The following is a 20755-nucleotide window of genomic DNA, read 5'->3' on the forward strand; positions in this document are numbered from 1 at the left end:
CCACCACCCCCACCACCACCTCCCCACCACCCACCTCCACCCACTCCCACCACCACCCCCACCACCCACCTCCACCACTCCCCACCACCTCCCCACCACCACCCCCTACCACTCCCCCACCACCACCCTCCCCCACCACCACTCCCCACCACCACCCACCACCACCTCCCCCCCCCCACCTCCACCCACTCCCCACCACCACCCCTCCCCACCACCCCCCCTACCTCCACCCACCACCACCTCCCCACCACCACCTCCACCCACTCCCACCACCACCCCCCACCCACCCTCCACCCACCCCACCACCACCCCCACCACCCACCCCTCCACCACCCCCACCACCACCCACCACCCCTCCACCCTCCACCCACCCCACTACCACCACCTCCCCCACCACCCTCTCCCACCACCACCCCACCTCCCCTGCACCTCCCTCCACCTCCCACCACCTACCTCCACCCACTACCTACTCCCCTCCACCTACATTATGGCAGCTAGGGTTTAAACCAATGCAATAATATTCTCTATAAAATTATGTCTAGAATGATGGAGGTGTCGCGTGCCAAGACCATCATCAGTATATCTCCCCCTCCCCTCCCCTTCTCTCTCTCTCTCTCTCTCTCTGAAACATACACACAGGTCGAGGTAGCAGAGAGAGAGAGAGAGAGAGAGAGAGAGTGTAAAAATAAAACACCTCAAATAAAACATAATCAAACCACCCACTCTACTGAACTGACATAAACAAGGGAAAAAAAACCATGCAGGAAGACGCACCACTAAAGAGAGATTAAAACACCCATAAACCACACACAAAGCTACGTAACTTAAACCAGCTCTCAGAATCAGCGTTTATCACTGATCATTTTACTAGGAAGCTGACCCGAAAACATGTGGTATCATAGAGGGAGTTCACTCAACTACAGCAGATCGATTGAAGTAGTGTTGTCATTACGTTTCACACTCGTTTCTCATAGTAAACCGGACGACGCAATTAGGGAAGATAATTAGGGTTTAATATTCGTAATTAGTGGTATAGTTTAGGATGGGTTTATTAGACTTGCAGGTGGTTTATGTTTTAGGGTTTGTTGATAAAGTTATGGTAATGAAGAGGTTTTAATGGGTTGGTTTGGTGTGTGTGTGTGTGTGTGTGTGTGTGTGTGTGTGTGTGTGTGCGTGTGTGTGTTAAGGATGAATATTTTATATGGTTGGCGCTGTTGTTAAGGAGCTGGACACACACACACACACACACACACACACACACACAGATCAAATACAGAACTAAACAAAGAAAGAAAATTGAAAGAAATGAGGAGACAGAAACATGTGGTGAAGAGGAAGACGAAAATATCTTAAAAACATAGAGGGAGAAAGAGAATAAGAGGGAAAGATGATGATAAGGAGATAAGGCAAGAAGGAATAGGAACTGACTCATAAAGGCGAGATGACGATAAGAGAAAACGAACTATGGAAAAAATATAAAAGTGTAGAATAAAATGAAAGGATTAAGGAGGAGGAGGAGAGAGAAAGAGGGAGACAGAGATAAGGAGAAGGAGAAGGAGTAGTAAGAGTCAAACCCGCCCATCCGCCCTCACCCTCCGCCCACTTTTTGCCGCCCACGATACCTTCCCGCCCGCAACATTTGGTCCACACATGAGACCTTCCCGCGTCCTAACCTGTGCTCGTGTCACTGGCGTCGTCTTCCTTTGCCTCTGACGTCACAAGCTGCCAGGGTAAAGCGTGGACTCAACTTGTCGTATAAGTTAGTCACTGTGTGTGCTTTATGGCGTCAGATTCTTGGGAAACATATAAAAAAATAAACAGCTGTTGACTTGGAGCGTGAATTTCACTCAGCTGCAAATTATTCTATTTTCGATTTATTTAACGGCGTGCAAGTGAGATATGAAATTTACCTCATTGAGCAATAATAATAATAAACTAATAATTAACAGCTCTATCTAAGTAGGACAATAAAAAAAGAGGGTGACACACCATCTTTTATGTATTCTATTTGTTCCTTAATCAGATCAGGGAAGCCTAAGCCATATTGACACGAAGGGTTACGAACAGGGCCGCCTTGCAGACGCCCTCCCTCGGAAGTTTCGTCTCCCAAAAGTAGGATAAAAAATTCAGAGAAAAAATCTACCAAATGAACTTAAATCACATTCGACAAGATATAAAGTAGCAGTGGCGGGAACCAAGATGCATTTAAAGTGAAAGATTGGCTTAATTTATGGTGATGCAAGGTACAGTGAAGCTATGGTACAGTTACAGTGATGCAGGGGTACAGTGAAGTAATGGTACGGTGTTACAGTGATGCAGGGGTACAGTGAAGCAATGGTACAGTATAGTGATGCAGGGGTACAATGAAGCAATGATACAATGTTACAATAATGCAGGGGTACAGCAGAACAATCGTACAATATTACAGTGATAGGATTACAGGAAGGCAGTGGGAATATTACAGTAACGCGGGAATACAACGATACACTAATATAATGGAAGGACAGGAAGAGAATGAGGTCCCGCAATGATAAATTACCCTGGCTCATAACCACCGCTTGGGACGGCTCTGTTGTCAAGTGTGTTCAACATTTTCAGGAGCGAGGGAAATAAGGAAGGGGACAGAAAGAGTGATAGGGAAGGGGGGGAAGGGGAAGGGGAGGGGGAAGGGGAAGGGGAAGGGGAGGAGTCGTGAGTGATAGTGATAGGGTGTGTAAATAGGTTGATGGGTTGGTTGTTTTTTTCAGATGACTCTGTTGTAATGGATGACCCAAAAGAAAACTTATTCAAGGTTAATGAATGAGTTTGGGAAAAATATGTAGTGTAGTAGGAGAAAGATAACTGTGAATGTAATATAAAGTGATGAAGATAAGTAGAGAAGGAAGCAAGAGGAGAGATTAATACTAGTTTGATGGGAAATAGAATGGAGAAAGTAAGGATGGTTCAGGTATAATGTTTCAGTGAATAGAACTTAATCACAGAGTGTCGACGGTGGTGTGTGAGTGGGTGGGGATGGGTATAAGAGGTGTAATGAGATGTGTACAAGAGAGATCTGTATTAAATATGACAAAGATTGGGATGTGTAGGGGTAGTGAATAGAGACTAGTTGACCTGGCATTATACAGTATGGAGTAAACATGGAAATGAGATGATGATGATGGCGTGGAAGTGAAGGAATATAGGATAAACAGGAGTAAGGACAAATACCCAAGAAGCAGCGGTGTGGTGTGGAGTGCATGGTGGTGATGTTGGTATGACGTGACAGAGGTAAATACGGGTCGTGTTGTAGAAGTGAACAGTTTAGAAGAGGACATTTGTTACATCAGTTTGTGGGAATGATTGACAATAGTTGATGGGAGACTTTATTTTGTTCATCATTCTGGCCATCGTGTACAGTTAGGGACATTCAGTTTGACATTTGAAGGAAGATATTTTAATTTACCATTCTTCAGTGTGTTCCTCTTCCCTCTCACTGCACCCACCTAGCCTCTCGATACAGTCCTGAACCACTTTGAAGAAACCATCGTCTAGTAGTATGTTGATCTTATGGTGACAGCATGTATTTTATTGGACTCGAAACTGAGGCCTCGAAAAAGTTTCTTAGTTTCAGGAAAAAGACACAAAAATAGTCACAGGGAGCCAAAGGTGACAGGGTGAGGATTATTTTCAACGTCTAATTTGTTAATAATTTCCTAACAAACACGAGTGGTATGGGTAGACACGTCATCTTGGTGCAGGAGCCATGATAAGTGGGCGATTCTCTCATATTTTAGTGGGTATATCAAGACGTGGAAACATTACAGTAAGTTCCGGTGAAAGTTGGTCTTCTGGGTACGAAATGTTCCAAAGTTATTTATTTTTTATCGGAAAAGAAGAGAAGAAATATGTCACCTTTTGAATGGTTTTGTGGATCTTCCTGTACTGATTTGTTTCCACTGTGAATGTTGTTGATATTTTGTTTTAAATCATAGTGGTCACGAGTCACAACACAACACAACCCAGAAAGTTTAGTTCCCAATGAGATCGATGCCTCATTTACTAACAAAGTGTGCATGATTCGTTCTTCATTCACTCGATATCATACGGCAACCCAACGAGCTACAACCTTTCAGTCAGCCACTTCATTATGGTATGACCTGGTCGTACACAGAGCCTCACATCATCAGTAATATCTCTAGTTGTCCGACGAATTTTTACCCCACTTTGAGCTCTCCTTACTGGCATGTTTGTGGTTGCAGGCCGCCCGTCTCTTAACTCATCTTCAAGGCACCTCGTGACCAGAAGCAAATTGTTTTTAACTCTTAAAAATTCTTGCACGAGACACCAGTTTGATCTTGGTGTGTTTGTTGGATCAGATAGGAAGTTTCTCGTGAGGCTTTACGGAGTCGACACCCAAATCTCTGTTAGACTTCCTTTGTTCGACTGACAAATCCATGATGGGTGAGCAGGTTCCTCCTTCTTCTTCTATAGACGTTCTGCCGAGACCAAATGATCGAATAAAGCAATCACACAGAGCTCACTGATGCAGGCTAACACATGGCATAACTTATTCTTTCAAGATTATATATATATTTTTTTTGTAACAGAATGAGTCTCCAAGTCATATATTCTCTTTACTGAACCACAGATTTATCTCAGAGAATCTTATTAATTTTCCTCACAAATTTACTCCAGGAACTTTGTGTTTATTCAGAATTACAACATCTTAGACTTCACTGGTACCGTACAATGATCCCCGCCCAACAGCTCCGAGACACAAGAGAATTACGCCGCCAATTGTTGTTACTTACCGGATGTGTCATTGAGTAACGTCCCTCCCCCCCCCCTCCTATAACCAGTGCAATGTTCTGAGAGTTTCCTACAAGCTGAGTAACACCTGAATGACTCGAGCAGCCACATGTACAATTGGGAGGTTATTTCTGCCAGATTTCAATGCAAAAATAAATCTCTGGCCGATAAAGAAGGCCAAGGAACCATCGCCAGACTTAGTCGAGCCAAGACAGCGGGTCGGGTCGGGTAATGGGTGTACTTGGTGTGACATCCACTCCACCGCCGTACACACTTCACCACCACACTCCATCACACACTCCTCCGACGTCCTATACACTTCACCACACACTCCACCTCTGTACACACTTCACCACCACACTCCATCACACACTCCTCCGACGTCCTATACACTTCACCACACACTCCACCTCTGTACACACTTCACCACCACACTCCATCACACACTCCTCCGATGTCCTATACACTTCACCACACACTCCACCTCTGTACACACTTCACCACCACACTCCATCACACACTCCTCCGACGTCCTATACACTTCACCACACACTCCACCTCTGTACACACTTCACCACCACACTCCATCACACACTCCTCCGACGTCCACACTTCACCACACACTCCACCTCTGTACACACTTCACCACCACACTCCATCACACACTCCTCCGATGTCCTATACACTTCACCACACACTCCACCTCTGTACACACTTCACCACCACACTCCATCACACACTCCTCCGATGTCCTATACACTTCACCACACACTCCACCTCTGTACACACTTCACCACCACACTCCATCACACACTACGCCGTACACACTTCACCATAACCACACACACGCACTCTTCACCTCAAATTCCTCCACCGTACATTCCTCCACGCTGGTGAAGCAAAGTGAGCTAAAAGAGAGAGAGAGAGATAGAGAGAGAGAGAGAGACAAGGAGAGCGTGACTGCCAATGAATCACCAACACAGCTATAACTCAGTTTGATTCACGATTCACAATGATTCATTCCCTATAACAGGAGAGATCACACGAAGATTAACCCCCAGATTATTTCACCAGATTATTAAACTCCCTAACGCTACCTGGAGGGTTGGTTAGGTTAGGCTAGGTTGGTTTATAGTATGGTGAAATAAACTCGTGTGTCTAAATCTTCAGGTGATCCGAAAAATTGTAAAAATAAATCGTATTAAATTGTTTCTCTCTTACGTCTGAATTTGTGTACAGTATGCGAACGATGACTATACAGATAAAGGTATTCGTAAATGATGTAGATAATTGTATCATAAGGTATCAAAAATATCAGTTGTCATTACTCGTATAAATGTGACTCCGATATTTTATATGTAAGTGGTTCAGGGTTCATGATTTGGGGTTCAGGGTTTGGGTTTCGGATTCAAGATTCAAGTTTCAGGGTTCAAGGTTTAAGGTTCAGTGTTTAAGGTACAATCATATAGAAAAACAGTGGCACAGCTCGGCGGCCAGTGTACAAGAAGCAGGTGTTGGCTGTGGTGTTTAACAGGACGACGCCGTGAGTAATTAATAGAGTGTTTTACGTGAAGTCTCATATTAAAGATTTTTTTTACCTTGAGTGTAGGAAGGTGGAGGCTGATGTATGTGCTGACAGTCCAGGAGATCAAAAGAGCATTATGTCAGCTGGTATGAGGGAAGGACACATCAAGGGGGGGGGGGGGAGTTTACTACCTTGCTGACCTCTACCTGTGACATGAGGAGGCCTTGACGTCACTAATAAAAGAGTGAACAGGACTGATTATAAGTGACGCTAAGAACTCATGGATCTAAAATTGACTCGAGTTTTGTAGATAGAACACAAGAATGACGTCCAGTGAGGTGTAATCGGCCACGTTACATCCTGATTACTTGTTTTATGGTGAGGTATTAAGTTGTAGATAAGATTACGTGGATATCTTAATCAGAATGTATGTTATGTCATTATATAAAACAGCTCAGCTTCTTCTCTCCTCTCCTCTGTGACAGTTCTCATACTTCACACAGTAAATGGGTTCCAGTGTCATCACCTCTCAGACAATTAGTGGATAACATAACGTGTGGCCTCAGAGTGCCAATTGATTTTTTGGGGCTGAGTCAACATACATGTCAGTGAATGTTCCTATTTACTGAAGGACTTATCCCCATGTTCAATGTCACTTTCGATCTGCAATAGGCTTTATAATATGTAATAGGCTTTATATGTAATAGGCTCTATATGTAATTGGCTCTATATTTAATAGGCTCTATATGTAATAGGCTTTATATATAACAAAATACAGTATTAAAGATTTACAGGCCTGGGCATTGACTGACTTTTTTAGATACATGAGTAAGTAAGTAGCAAGGTTTTATACTATTGGATAGCGGGGTATTGCTTCACTGCTGCGTCCTGAGAAACTCTTCACCAACTAACAATTATGCAGTCATACAAACAAGACCAAAATAATATATTCTTACTACTTTATATAAGCTGTCAAACGGCTTAATCATAAACTAATGGAATAGTTTTTAATGTGGCCTATACGGTGTTATCCACCAGACGCCATTATCATGTTTCATTCACTAAACAAACCACAACAAGACGCCACAGTGTGGAGTATGTGGTCTCATACTTAATTTCTTGTATATTAAAAGTTGTATGCCATCAAAACCACTCGGTGTATAGTATCAACAAAGTATTGGTGTATTCTGTGTATTAAGTCGTGTGTGGGTGTGTGTGTGTGTGTGTGTGTGTGTGTGTGTGTGTGTGTGTGTGTGTGTGTGTTAGTCCGTGATGATACAATATAGTACGCACCTGTAACACTTGTCCTCATTCAAGTACAGGACTCTCACCTGACTATATGTTTACAGGTATGACGAAACACCTGTTCATTATGTCCTATACTGGTCACTGTTTGTATGTCGCTACTGAGGGACTTTCTCTGCTTAACACCACGTGATTCATAAGCCATCAGTCACATTGATGCATTCCCTATAACACCACGTGATTCATAAACCATCAGTCACATTGATTCATTCCCTATAACACCTCATGAATCGTAACCCAAGATTCACATTGATTCACCCAGCATAACACGACATGATTTACTACAGGTGATTTAAATAACGAGAGACTGTACACTTTAGGCGAGGAACACTCCACCAACACACCTTTACGTTGATAAACTTTATAAATCCGGATTGAGTGAAGAAAAATGTTTAATTAATTGGTAACATAATTCAATGGGGAATTTTCCTCAAGGAGATAAACCTCAGTATTTTTCGACAGCGGGGAGTAAATTGGCTCCAGACGGCTCAAGACGGATTGTATTTCTTGAAGCCAGATTTTTACGAGTCGTTGTTGGTGGGATCTATATTTGTGAGGTTGTGTGTGTGTGTGCGTGTGTGTGCGTGTGTGTGTGTGTGTGTGTGTGTGTGTGTGTGTGTGTGTGTGTGTGTGTGTGTGTGTGTAGATATCATCCATGCAAAAGGTATGGTGGCGGGGAGGTCATCGGACAGAGCTGGTCTTCCAATGGTCACTGGTTTGCATCTCTATCGACAAGACAACATGTGGGGACCGAGAGACGATGTGAGTCAATTCTTTACCCCCCCCCAAAAAAAAACTCATTTGGTTCAGATACCCAGACCATAGTAAAGGAGATATGAGATATACCTTCCTATCTTGGCCTATTTGTGGTACGTGATATCAATTACCCTAAGCTGACTCGTAGCTTTAATTTAGGAACCTGTTTCTGGCTATGAGTTGTTCTTCCTACTTCAGTCTGTCATGAAATTAAAAAAAAATCACATCGAACAACCAGAGCTATTACACCCTCATCTTGTCCCCATTTCCTCTGTCCTTCCCACCCGCGATCTATACAGTACACACAACGCTCACCCACTCCAACACCCAGAGAGACATATATAAACCAACATCTTTCCAGAGCTGTGTCCTCAGAGACTCCTGCTGCACCTCGCCCTCCACATCCCGTACTTCTAGCACATCTCACCTCACACCCTACCATCATCCAACCACACTCCCCACCCCACACCCTGCCATCCCCCCACACCCCACACACCCCAACCATATGTTCCACTAACACCAAAAACATGACCTCTGCTATTTATGACAATTCAATTGCGTCCACCTGTACCATCCACTGTCATAATCCACACCAGACTTTGGACAATAATATTCGTACCGTGTAAAGAACGACCCTAAAGGCAGAAGGCTGGTGAACGCTCGTCTGGCTTAACTCTCACAAGTATATCACTGCCAGGCGCTGGTGGTGACTGCTCGTAGTGGCGTTGTTTTTATGGCCAGGACTTACGAGCTGTGGCCAGGAGTAAGATTTACCGATGTTGGATTGTTTGATATAATAGATATCTGAGAGAGAGAGAGAGAGAGAGAGAGAGAGAGAGAGAGAGAGAGAGAGAGAGAGTTGTTCTTCAGGTAAACAGGAGTTAGTATTTTGTTAATAAAACTAATTGAAAGTGCCATAACCTACACAGACAGACAGACAGACAGACAGACAGACACAGATCGTCCTCCATCAGAGTGTAGGGTGAGAGACTCGGCTCCAGCAGCGTGAGGGAGGGAGGGAGGGAGGGAGGGAAGGAGGGAGGAGATAAAGGTGACAGAAGCGCCACTATGACAACACGGTTCAATAAATCCCTGAAACATGTTTATCGAATACTTGCGCCATTACCCCCCCCCCTCCCCTCCCAGGCCCTGAGTATCATTAATAGCAAGTTTCTTCTTCGTTATAAAATGTTAAGAGGAGTAATTAAGTGTTTTAATGCTAGTTGATGTAGTACCTGTGTTTTACAGAGTTGTTTGGCGATGGTATATTGAAGTATTTTTATGAGGAAAAAAATTAGTGGCTTTGTAAGACTTTTTAGAGAGAGAGAGAGAGAGAGAGAGAGAGAGAGAGAGAGAGGCCACACACACCCCCTTGACCCCGTTTCCAATGTCAATTTCAGAGTGTATTGAAGGACACAAGGAGCTAACCTAACCTAACCTAACCTAAAGTAACCTCACCTAACCTAACCTAACCTAAAGTAACCTCACCTAACCTAACCAATGGTAGCAAACGTTGATCATAAATTACATATTATTGAAAAAAAAAATAACTTTGGACAAAAAAGGTGATAATTTTGATTAATTTTGATATTCACTTGATTCTTCTAGTTATGCAGGAGGATGGAGTTTTATGTATTGTATAGGTCATATAATTCTTGGGTCACCGTGAAGCTGAGTGGTGTGTTGTTGAGGTTTGTTTAGTCATAAGAGGATGGAGCAGTGTGCAATAATTCACGTGGAACTTCTTATTTCTCTCGATGTTTACACAATATTATAATAAACACAATAATAAATCATGTGAAGTGGAGCCAATATCTTTAGGTCACGATCTAACAGCGTAAAGATATTCAATTGGTGGAACGGCGTACAGGGGTGTTTGGCTGATGACACACACACATACACGCACTCGCACACCCATACATACATACACACACATGCACACCCATCCATACATACACGCACACACACACACTCACACGCACGCACACACACACACGCGCACACCCATACATGCGTCACCAGCCTGGTCGTCTTCTCTCAACTCCACCCAACAACGTTGGCTCGAGAAGGTACAGAAAATGGCCTGCAGAATCATGCTCGGCGCAGACTACTCCGGCTACATCAATGCTCTCTCCACCCTGGAAATACCATCCCTCAGTGACCTCCACCACCAAGCACTGGCAAGGTTTGGCAGTGAACTACTGCACCACCCTCGCCATCGCCACCTCCTGCCACCGGCAGTCTCCCGGCTACCTCGCGCAGTCCGCCACTACAACAAAATTCAGCCCATAAGAGCCAGCACCGATAGATATAAGAACAGCACCATCCCATCTATTGTTAAAATAATAAACAACTCCTGATTTATGTACTGTACAGCCCTGTAAATGTATTCAATGCATATTATATCATTATGTCTAAATTAAATGTAAGTCTGTATATTTTCAGCCACCAGCTGCAACTCTATTAATAATCCGTGCATTATTATTATTATTATATTTATTCTTACATACATACATACACACACACACACGCACGCACACATACACACGCACACACGCATACACACGCACACACGCATACACACGCACACACACACGCACGCACACACACGCACACACATACATACATACACACACACAGACGGCTGGGTGGTCCAAGCAAAACAGTGGAGTGCGCCAGTGTAGTGGAAATACCTCACCACCAACACCTGATTAATTGTGACCAGGTATGTGTATCTTACTGCCTCACACCTTACTACTACTGCTGCCGTGTCTGTGTATGTGTGCACGCGCGTGTGTTTGAGTTGGCTTGAGTCGTACATACTCGCAATAAAAAAGATAATAAGGTCATTACTTATTAGTGAAGAAAGTATGTGAAAGCAACAGGTAAACAGGATGTACACATCTTTGTTTCTGTGTACACCACGAGTGAGTCTTGGGGGTGTAGGTGTGCCTCCCGCCCACCTCACCTCTCGCCCACCTCACTTCTCGCCCACCTCACCTCTCGCCCACCTCACCTCTCGCCCACCTCACCTCTCGCTTCCCCCTCACCTCACGTCCCCCCACCTCCCTCGCCTCATCCTCACCTCACCTCCCGCTCACCTCACCTCACCCCTCACCTCCCCCCCTCACCCCATCCCTCACCTCCCCCCCTCACGCCCCGTCTCCCTCACGCCCCTCTCCCACCTCCGCCCTTCATCCCCCTCACCTCCTGCCTCCTCACGCCCACCTCCTCCCCCTCACCTCCCGCTCCCTCACCTCCCGTCTCTGAAGTCTTTCACTAATTTTAAGCAATTTCAAACGTCATAATTATCATCAAAGGCAAATAGGGTACTGGTGGTGGGCAGCCGTGTGGTTGTAGTAGTGGTGGGCAGCCGTGGATGGTGGTGCCCCAGGCAGGTAGACACACGTGGTTCCTTGGTGACTCACACAGGTAAATCCCCGGGATTAACCTCGGCCACTGACTGTCTCCTGCAGCTGTGTTGTGTCCTGGTGCTGTTTGGTTACTGATGTTCTTTTACATCAGACGAGTTTCTTTAAATACTTTATATAACATTTGAATAATTTACTGTAGTCAATTAAACACATTATCCTCACCTGACAACTTTTATATATTTTTATGAGGTTTATTTTGATGCTCACAACTCAACACAATATGATATTGAGGCAGAACATTGTAAAAACACAACTGTATCTCATAGTGTAGAATTACTTGCAGAAAAATTACAGAAAAATCTACGGTAGTATCACCCTAATCTCACTATCATTACCTCAACATCTTTCTTGTGTTGTAGCGACCAAACTATGTAGATCCTGACACTGGCTGTGTTGTAGCGACCAAACTATGTAGATCCTGACACTGGCTTAGAATTGTCTCACAGTGATAACGAGAAGAAGGGAAATACTGGAGCAAGTTAGTGATGGTCAAAACAAAACGGATAATTTGTTACAGCAATCTATTTTTCAGTGACCCTTAAGGTTAAAAGTACTTTGGAAAGCATTTGTGGTGGAGGTGAGATAAAGGGTTTAGTAGGTCTTATGTTATTCACCTAACCTGTTGCTATGTAAGGTCACCCATTGTATATAAACTCCCCTCAGTTCTTATAAATACAGTTACCTCTGAAGATATCTGGAGTTAAGACGAAGCTAAAATGCTCCAGTGTTTTCCCTTTATAATAATAATAATAATAATAATAATAATAATAATAATAATAATAATAATAATAATAATAATAATAAACGGTTTATTAATAGAGTTGCCGCCGGTGGCTGAAAATATGCAAACTTCCATTTGATTTAGACATAACGATATGCGCTGAATACATTTACAGGGCTGTACAGTACATAAATCAGGAGTTGTTTATTATTTTAGCAATAGATGGGATGGTGCTATTCTTATATCTATCGGTGCTGGCTCTTATGGGCTGAATTTTGTTGTAGTGGCTGATGTGAAAGGTGGGTGGGGGGCTGCCGATGGCAGGAGGTGGCGATGATGAGGATGGTGCAGTAGTCCACTGCCAAACCTTGGCATTTCCAGGGCGGAGAGAGCGTTGTTGTAGCCGGAGTATTCTGCGCTGAGCATGATTCTGCAGGCCCTTTTCTGTACCTTCTCTAGCCGACGTTGTTGGGTAGAGTTGAGAGAAGACGACCAGGCTGGTGACGCATACGTTAGTTTGGGGAGAATAAAGGCGTTGTAGATGGTCCTCAGCTCTGGCGTGGGTGTCCCAAGTGACCTAAGTCGTCGTAGCATGTAGAGTCGGTACGAGGCTGCCTTGATTGTGTTGTTTACATAGGCCTTCCAGTCCAGTTTGTGGTCTATCTGTTTGCGTGCGTGTGAGTTAAAATAAACGGAGAACCTTCAACAATAAGAAGCGTTACATGATTTAGGTAAATCGGCTCAAGTCGTCCACCTGAGCGGCCGCCATCCTCCACACCTCACACGTAACGACATGACTGAGGTTAATTTAGGAACCTTTGATCTAGTGTAAAGTGAGGCGGGGGGCAGCACCGGTAACCTGAACACCACTCGAGGGGAGACGGAGAGCAATAGGGGTGGGAGAGAGGGGAGGGGGAGAGGGGTGGGAGAGAGGGTGAAGGGGGAGAGGGGGAGAGAGGGAGAAGCGGGGAGGTGGGTTGGAGAGGGTGAAGGGAGGGAGGGTGGGAGAGAGGGAGAAGCAGGGAGGTGGGTGGGAGAGGGTGAAGGAGGGAGGGGGGGAGAGGGGTGAGAGGGGGGGGGTGGGAGAGAGAGGGAGAGAGGGGGGTGGGAGAGAGAGGGTGAAGGGGAGGAGGGGGAGAGGGAAGGAGAGGGAGAAAGGGGAGGGTGAGGGAGGAGGAGAGAGTGAATGGGAGGAGGAAGGAGACTCAGCTGGGGGAAAGATGGGGGGGAGAAGAGAGAGGGTTAAGGAGAAGGGATGGAGAGAGAGAAGCAGAGATGGAGGAAGTAGGGAAGGAGAGGAAGGAAGGAGGTGAAGAGAGGAGATAAGTCGAGAGAGAAGAGAGGTGGAGAAGAGAAAGAGGGAAGGGGAGAAGATGAAATGGAAAGGAAGAGGGTGAAATAGTCAATGAAAGGAAATGGGAGATAGAGTAGAAAAGAAGAGGAGACAGAGAAAAAAACAAGACGATAAATAAATGAACAGACAAATCGCATAAAAGATGGAGGAAAAAAAACAAGTAATGCAAAATAAAGAGACTCGTGGAGACTGAGGGAGAGCATAACTGAGAGAAACGATAAGGAGTGATGAGGGAAGAAGAGAAATTGAAGGGAAGATGAGGTGAGGGAAAATTGATAAAAAGGGAAACTTGGCCGACGAGATGTTTTTATGGAGAGAGAGAGAGAGAGAGAGAGAGAGGTGCAGGGTTGTTCTTCAGTCAAACAAAAATTCGTATTTTGTTAATAAAAAGAAATGAAAATGCCATAATCTACACACACACACACACACACACCTCAAAGATCGATCAATTTCGACAACTACCCCAGAGATCAATCCTGCTGGTGAGCGTTCAAAAAACCTGGCGGAGGAGCTGACGATGAACCCTTTAAGATTTTACCACGATGGAAAATGAAAGTCTTAAACCTGACGAAGTCGATGAAAATAACCTCCTGAAAGTAAAAAAAAAAAGAACGCAATAATACGACGAAGACGCTGACGACAAACATCCTGGCAAGCACAGCACAGCATAGCAATCCACAGACGAAGAAGGCGAAGACGAAGGCAAAGACCCACACAGGAGGCGACCAGCACCACGTACCTTAACACCTTCGTTCACCTGTCATCTAAATTTCACAGCCTCTTTAGCTACGCCCTATTGCCTGCCACACCTCCCTCCCTCCCCTCCCTCCCCTCTCCCCCTTCCTCTCCCCACGTCTCCCGAGGGGCGTAGGGGGGGAGTAAAGTGAGAGAGGGAAGGGGGATGGTAGATGGATAGTGGAGGTTAGGTTAGGTTAGGTTTAGGGGATGGAAGGTGTGAGAAGAAAAAAAAAAGTCGGTAGTTATAAAAACGACGGGTGACGAGTTTCCTTTGACACAAGAATTAACGCGTGAGACATTGGGTGAGTGTGGAGGAGCAAGGAGGCGTCTCACCTTATTATCCCCCTTCCCTCCTCCTACCCCTACCCTCCCCTCCCCTCCCCTCCCTCTCCTCTCTCACCTTCCTCCCCGAGGCACTCACCTGAGAGAATGAAAAGAGAGAGGGAGGAAGAAGGTAAAAGAAGGAATCGATGAGAGAAAGAAAGGTTGGGGAGAGAGGATGAATGTGAAGGAGTCGATTGGAGGGTGGGAGGGGGGGAAGGAATAGGGACGAGGAGAGGGGGATTAAAGGAAGAGGTGGAGTAAATGAGAGGGAGGAAGAAGGTAAGGACGAAGCAGAGTAAGAAAGGAGAGAGATAGATAGAGAGAAAGAAGAAGAAAAAGAAGAGAATGAAGAAAAGAGAATTGTGGTTCATTTTCTGCCACATGGGAAGAACACGAGGGTTAGGTGGGAGGGGGAAGAGGGTAGAATAGAGAGAGGGAGAGAGACCCACGCCTGATGAAAGCGGTGATGAGGGGGAAGGTAACGCAAAATGACGGGCCTTTAAAAACTACCTCCACCGGTGCCAAGTGAAAGGTGGAGGTGTAGCAGAACGAGGGTACACACTTGCCTAAATAGTGAATATCTCTATGTATGTATGTATGTATGTATGTATGTATGTATGTATGTATGTATGTATGTATGTATGTAGAATTCTTTTATTTACTCTCATAATTTTCCTTTTTTCATTGTCACTCACTCACTCACTCACTCACTCACTCACTCACTCACACCTATATCTCACTCTACACTCCTCACTCGCGCACCTCGTGAAGTAACTTGCCCCGCTCTTGATAACTGTGAGGTATTTACCGTCTCTTAAATTGGCGGGTTATTAAAGTGACTCATAAAACAGCGAAAATTAAGTCCGCGGAGTGGGAGGTGTGTTGAATATTGGGCTGTGGTGTTGTGATCGTGCTTCTGCGGTGCCCACACACACACACACACACACACACACACACACATGGTCAACACCCACATGAATATTAAAAGATAAACTGAGAGAATCCTTACTGAGACTTGAGTTAGTGATGGTCTTTATGTTCTGAGTGGGAGAGGTCAAAAACTTTACCTTCTTATTGTGATTAACATTGACTTCATCTGATCAAATGTCTTCAGTAGATGTTCTGAGGTTGACAACAGCACGATGATATACGCCTGAGATCACACAACAACCTGTCCTTTTTTTTAACACCATTCCCTCTCTCAGACTTTTGATGTAAGTAACGAGTTTGATATCCTTAGGGTCGTCACAGCGTTTGGGTGTTGATACTCCTGTGTTGTGTGATCCTCTTTTGTTCTGGTGATGACACACACACACACACACACACACACACACAAGAATAACTCACAGCTACACGTTTTCTCAATCAACTAATTATCCTTAATCGGCTCTATAAACTCGAGCTGACTCACCACTGTTTCACTCCCTCCCCATCTGCTCAGCTAACTGGGAAATAAGTTCAGCTGCTTTTTAAACGGGAATTGTCTTTAAGTTCATTATTCATGTGTCTCATTTACCCCCCCCCCCCCTGAGAGTTATTAGTACTACTCGGCACAGCTAGTTAACGTCTTTATCGGACCAGTGGAAGGGATCTTAAAATGGAATAGGCTATGTATGTCCTCCTGCTTAACTCGTCGTTCTGTTGTATCAGGTGAAGCTTTATGAGGTCAGTAGTCTCTCTCTCTCTCTCTCTCTCTCTCTCTCTCTCTCTCTCTCTCTCTCTCTCTCTCTCTCTCTCTCTCCAACAACCTTCAACACATGTAAACAATTTTCTTCATTTGGTTTTGAGACAAAGTAACATTTTTCTTGAGGTCCCAGTAGCGGCGTGTGTAGGGAGGACACCTTCAGAGGGTCTTGTCAACTTTGTACCTCAGAAAGACGGAATGTCCTTCTCTCAGATCAGTTCTCCTCTCTCTTGCCTCCCCCCCCTCTTCTTACCTGCCCACCCTCCTTACCTGCCCCCCCACCCCTCTCCCTCCTCTCCCCCTCCTTACAATGAGAAAAAGGACTCACAAACTCTCTCTTTCTCTAACACTGTGTTGTAGGGAGGGAAGTCACCGCTAAAATACCCCACAGGAGTCACGAGGAGGTATCGTCTAGACTGTTTTGGTTGTGTCTGCCAAATTCACTCTCTCCACCTGTGTGCCGACCAGCAGTAGAGCAGACCCGAGGCGCTAGACGGGGGACCATCACCCCGCTCGGCTCACCTCTGCTGCATGGACCCGTTCAGCCTCCTGTACCATATTGTTTCATTTCTTTAAGATCTTTTCATTCCTCGTGCTTCTCATTCTCTCCTGTGATGTTTTTTTGTGTGTGTGTGAGTTACGTGTGTGTCGTCTCTGTTCTGAATCTGTTTTTCCCCCGTATTGTGTTGTGTTTTGTTATTTTTTATTATTCGTGTTTGTTTTTCTCTGGGGTTTTGTTTGTGTTTTTTCCGCCTTGTTAAGTGTTATTTCTACTTCGTCTGTTTTACTGTTTGTATTTGCTCTCCGTTTTGTTTTTGTTTTACTTCCATTCCATTTTTTTTCCTATTTATGTGATGTTTTTAATCTTTTTTTTATTTTTATTTAACTTTTAATCAGAATTCTCATATATTTTACTACTGTTTCTTTTTTGCCTAATTGTATCTTTTTTTTATCTTTATGAATGTACAGTATCTCTCTCTCTCTCTCTCTCTCTCTCTCTCTCTCTCTCTCTCCTCACACACGTGTACCACCACCACATACATCACCAACCCCCCCTCCCCCTCCCTCCCCCTCCCTGCCCCATCCTTAATTATAAATTTTTCCTCACTCAAGACCATTATAAACCTTCTATTTATCCGGCAACAAAATATGAAGGTGGCGGAGTACACTTCATCACCCGCCTGCCGTAACTCCTCCTCCTCCTCTTCTTCCTCCTCCTCCTCCTCCCCGTCTTCTTCCTCCTCCTCTTCCTCTTCCTCTTCATTTATGTTACATCTCCTTGTATAGTCAATTATTCCTTTTATTATCTATGGCATCTGCTGTGTAATATGGATGTACACACACACACACACACACACACACACACACACACACACACACACACACACACACACACACACACACACACACACACACACACTCTTCCCTGCTTAAAGTATTATATTAATCGATATTGTTCACTCATATTTTTTTATAAATAAAATACAAAACAATAAAATAATTTGCAACATTCATATTTTTCTATCAGTATGTCATCAGAAAAAGTGGTTAGGTTAGGTTAGGTTTAGGTTAGGTTAGGTTTAGGTTTAGGTTAGGTTAGGCTTAGGTTAGGTCGGTTAGGTTAGGTTAGGTTAGGTTTGGTGAGGTTAGGTTAGGTTAGGTTAGGTTGGAAAAAGAACATTTATTGTGGTCACTCGACAGCTCAGACCACCAGCGGACTGAGGACGGTACAGCAGCTCCTCTCACCCAGTCCGCTGAGTCCAAACACTAGAGTCTTAATCCTCTGGCTGCGTCCTGTCAACCTTCCGGGGAAACACTATGCTCCATGGTGGCCATTTCCTAACCTTACTGGTCCACTGAGTCTACACAGTTGACTTAATCACCCAGAGTCATTAAGCCTTTCGCATACATACATCAACCAAGGTTACTCACTAGTTCCCAAACCTCACTCGTCACTACGACTAAATCACCTTTGATACTCAATATCCTCACTATCCCTGTCATCGTCACCATCGTCCCTATCACTGCCAACATCACTCACTCTCTCTCTCTCTCTCTCTCTCTCTCTCTCTCTCTCCCCCACCTGCATCTTGGCAGAGTCTCACAGATCACCTTCAACATTTATTATATCCAGATGACGTAGTGGATGGTGCTGGGACAACCTCCATGGTTTATATCCCAAACTCTTGCTTCTCGCTGCCATATAAATATTTATTACGTTTCTTAGAGGAATTGTCTATATACTGTAGTAGTGTGTGTTAAGGTGGAGTTATGTCTCGGTCTAGTAGGAGTGTCGGCCTCCTGTGACCACGAGCCCTGGCTTACTGGACACACAGAGGACATTTACTCTACAAGTCAGTTCACGGCAGCAGCACCTACGTGAATCAGGAGTCATTGTTTTTACACCTCCGTCTGGTGGGTTTATCATACACAGCCTTATGGTGAGTCGAACCCGGGGACTCTATATTACCAGATGAATGTGATAACCACCATAACATACTGGTGCAACTTAAGACACCAAACGCTTTGCTGGTGGTGACTTTGTGACAAGTGTTATACCTCGCGGTTTCTTGGTACACGGGATTGGTGATAAGATGGCACAGATCTCCTTGATAGACTGTGTTCTATTATGTGTGATAGACTTCTCCCTCTTGATAAATGTCTCCGATACACAGCCGGGAAGAAGTGAGTCTCTGTGTCTCTTCCTTAGAATCTATCTTAACATAAACTCGGGATTCTAGATAACTCGGCAGATTCTGTGGGCGATATGTCCAATAAGTCACGATGACACGAAATCTCACTTGATGCCAAACCGTTCAGGAAAAACCCCACGAAATTAGCCCCAGAGCGTTTGCCTTGTGCACAGGTGTGGGGCGAGTTTTTCCCTCATTCGTGTTTTAGGGTCAAGGGTGGTGTGTGTGTGTGTGTGTGTGTGTGTGTGTGTGTGTGTGTGTGTGTGTGTGTGTGTGTGTGTGTGTGTGTGTGTGTGTGTGTGTGTGTGTGTGTGTGTGTGTGTGTGTGTGTGTGTGTGTGTGTGTGAAGCGAGATAGATCGTTCGTAAACTGTTTCGTGTTACTTGTTGTAGTTTTGTCATTTAGCGAAGCGTAACTGAGTGGTTTTTTATTGTCACCTGGCTTGTGAGTATTTGTATGTTTGTCTGTGAGCGCACACACACACACACACACACACACACACACACACACACACACATACGCATTTTCATTCAGATTTTGTTCAGTAAATTCTCCAAGAGCAGTATTTATGCTCCTTATATAACAGACAACATAAACAACAGCTGTCTTCTGTTGAGAGACTCTTAGACAATACTTCTTGAAACACTAAACTTGGTGGACTCCATAAACGCTGGCCGGCTGGAGTAACTTATTGGTAATATGGTTAAATGACCCGCCATGTTTGTTGTGTGAGGAGATGAGTAAATTCTTAATAACATTGAAGAATACAGGAGGTCGAGGTGAAGACGTCTACCAGCCAAAATCAATCGTCAATAACTAATAGTCAGTAAAATTTCACATGGACGGAGGGACACTTATGTAAACCAGAGCGTGTGTGTGTGTCTTACCAGGTAGTGGGAGGCGGTGCACGGGGTGTCGGCGGGGTGGTCGGGGTCGCTGGCCCCCGGGGAGGGCGTCCCGTGCAACAGGTCCTCCAGGGACTCTATGTACTCGATGGCGTTCCTCAGAATCTCCACCTTTGGCATCCGCTGGTTGGGGTTACTGCACGTCCGTCGCTTCAGGATTTCGAAGGCCTCGTTCACCTGCGAGAGAGAGATAATCTACCTCAGGTACAGGAAAGCGGACGTTCACTCATAAAGAGAGAGAGACCTCACGTTAACTACAGGTGGGCAGACGTTGTAGTCACAGGAAAGTTCATGTAGAGTAAATATAACTTAAGGTTATTTATAGGCAGGAAGATATTACTCTTGGTAAGAGACCATATCTGATGATGCTGTTAATACTGATAGATCACACGTACGCACGCACACACACACACACACACACACACACACAAACACACACATCATCACGCGGTGTCTCCAGGGTACTGCAATACTCCGCGTGATGATTATTAATACAACACGTGAGGTCCCCCATGACATCACCTGTGA

At 44.7% G+C, this 20755-nt stretch overlaps 1 protein-coding gene across 1 annotated transcript in view; it reads right to left on the reverse strand.

Moving 5' to 3' along the window:
* The window catches only part of LOC121856238 (transcription factor SUM-1-like), an 83492-nt gene that overhangs the window by 44687 nt on the left and 18050 nt on the right, over positions 1-20755 (reverse strand). The window contains exon 2 of the mRNA XM_042351613.1: positions 20210-20404. Coding sequence (XP_042207547.1) covers positions 20210-20404 — 195 coding nt within the window. The remainder of the gene's footprint in view (positions 1-20209; positions 20405-20755) is intronic.

The sequence above is a fragment of the Homarus americanus genome, unplaced genomic scaffold (genome assembly GCF_018991925.1).
Source record: "Homarus americanus isolate GMGI-L3 unplaced genomic scaffold, GMGI_Hamer_2.0 scaffold1024, whole genome shotgun sequence".
In the NCBI taxonomy this organism is placed as follows: Eukaryota; Metazoa; Arthropoda; class Malacostraca; order Decapoda; family Nephropidae; genus Homarus; species Homarus americanus.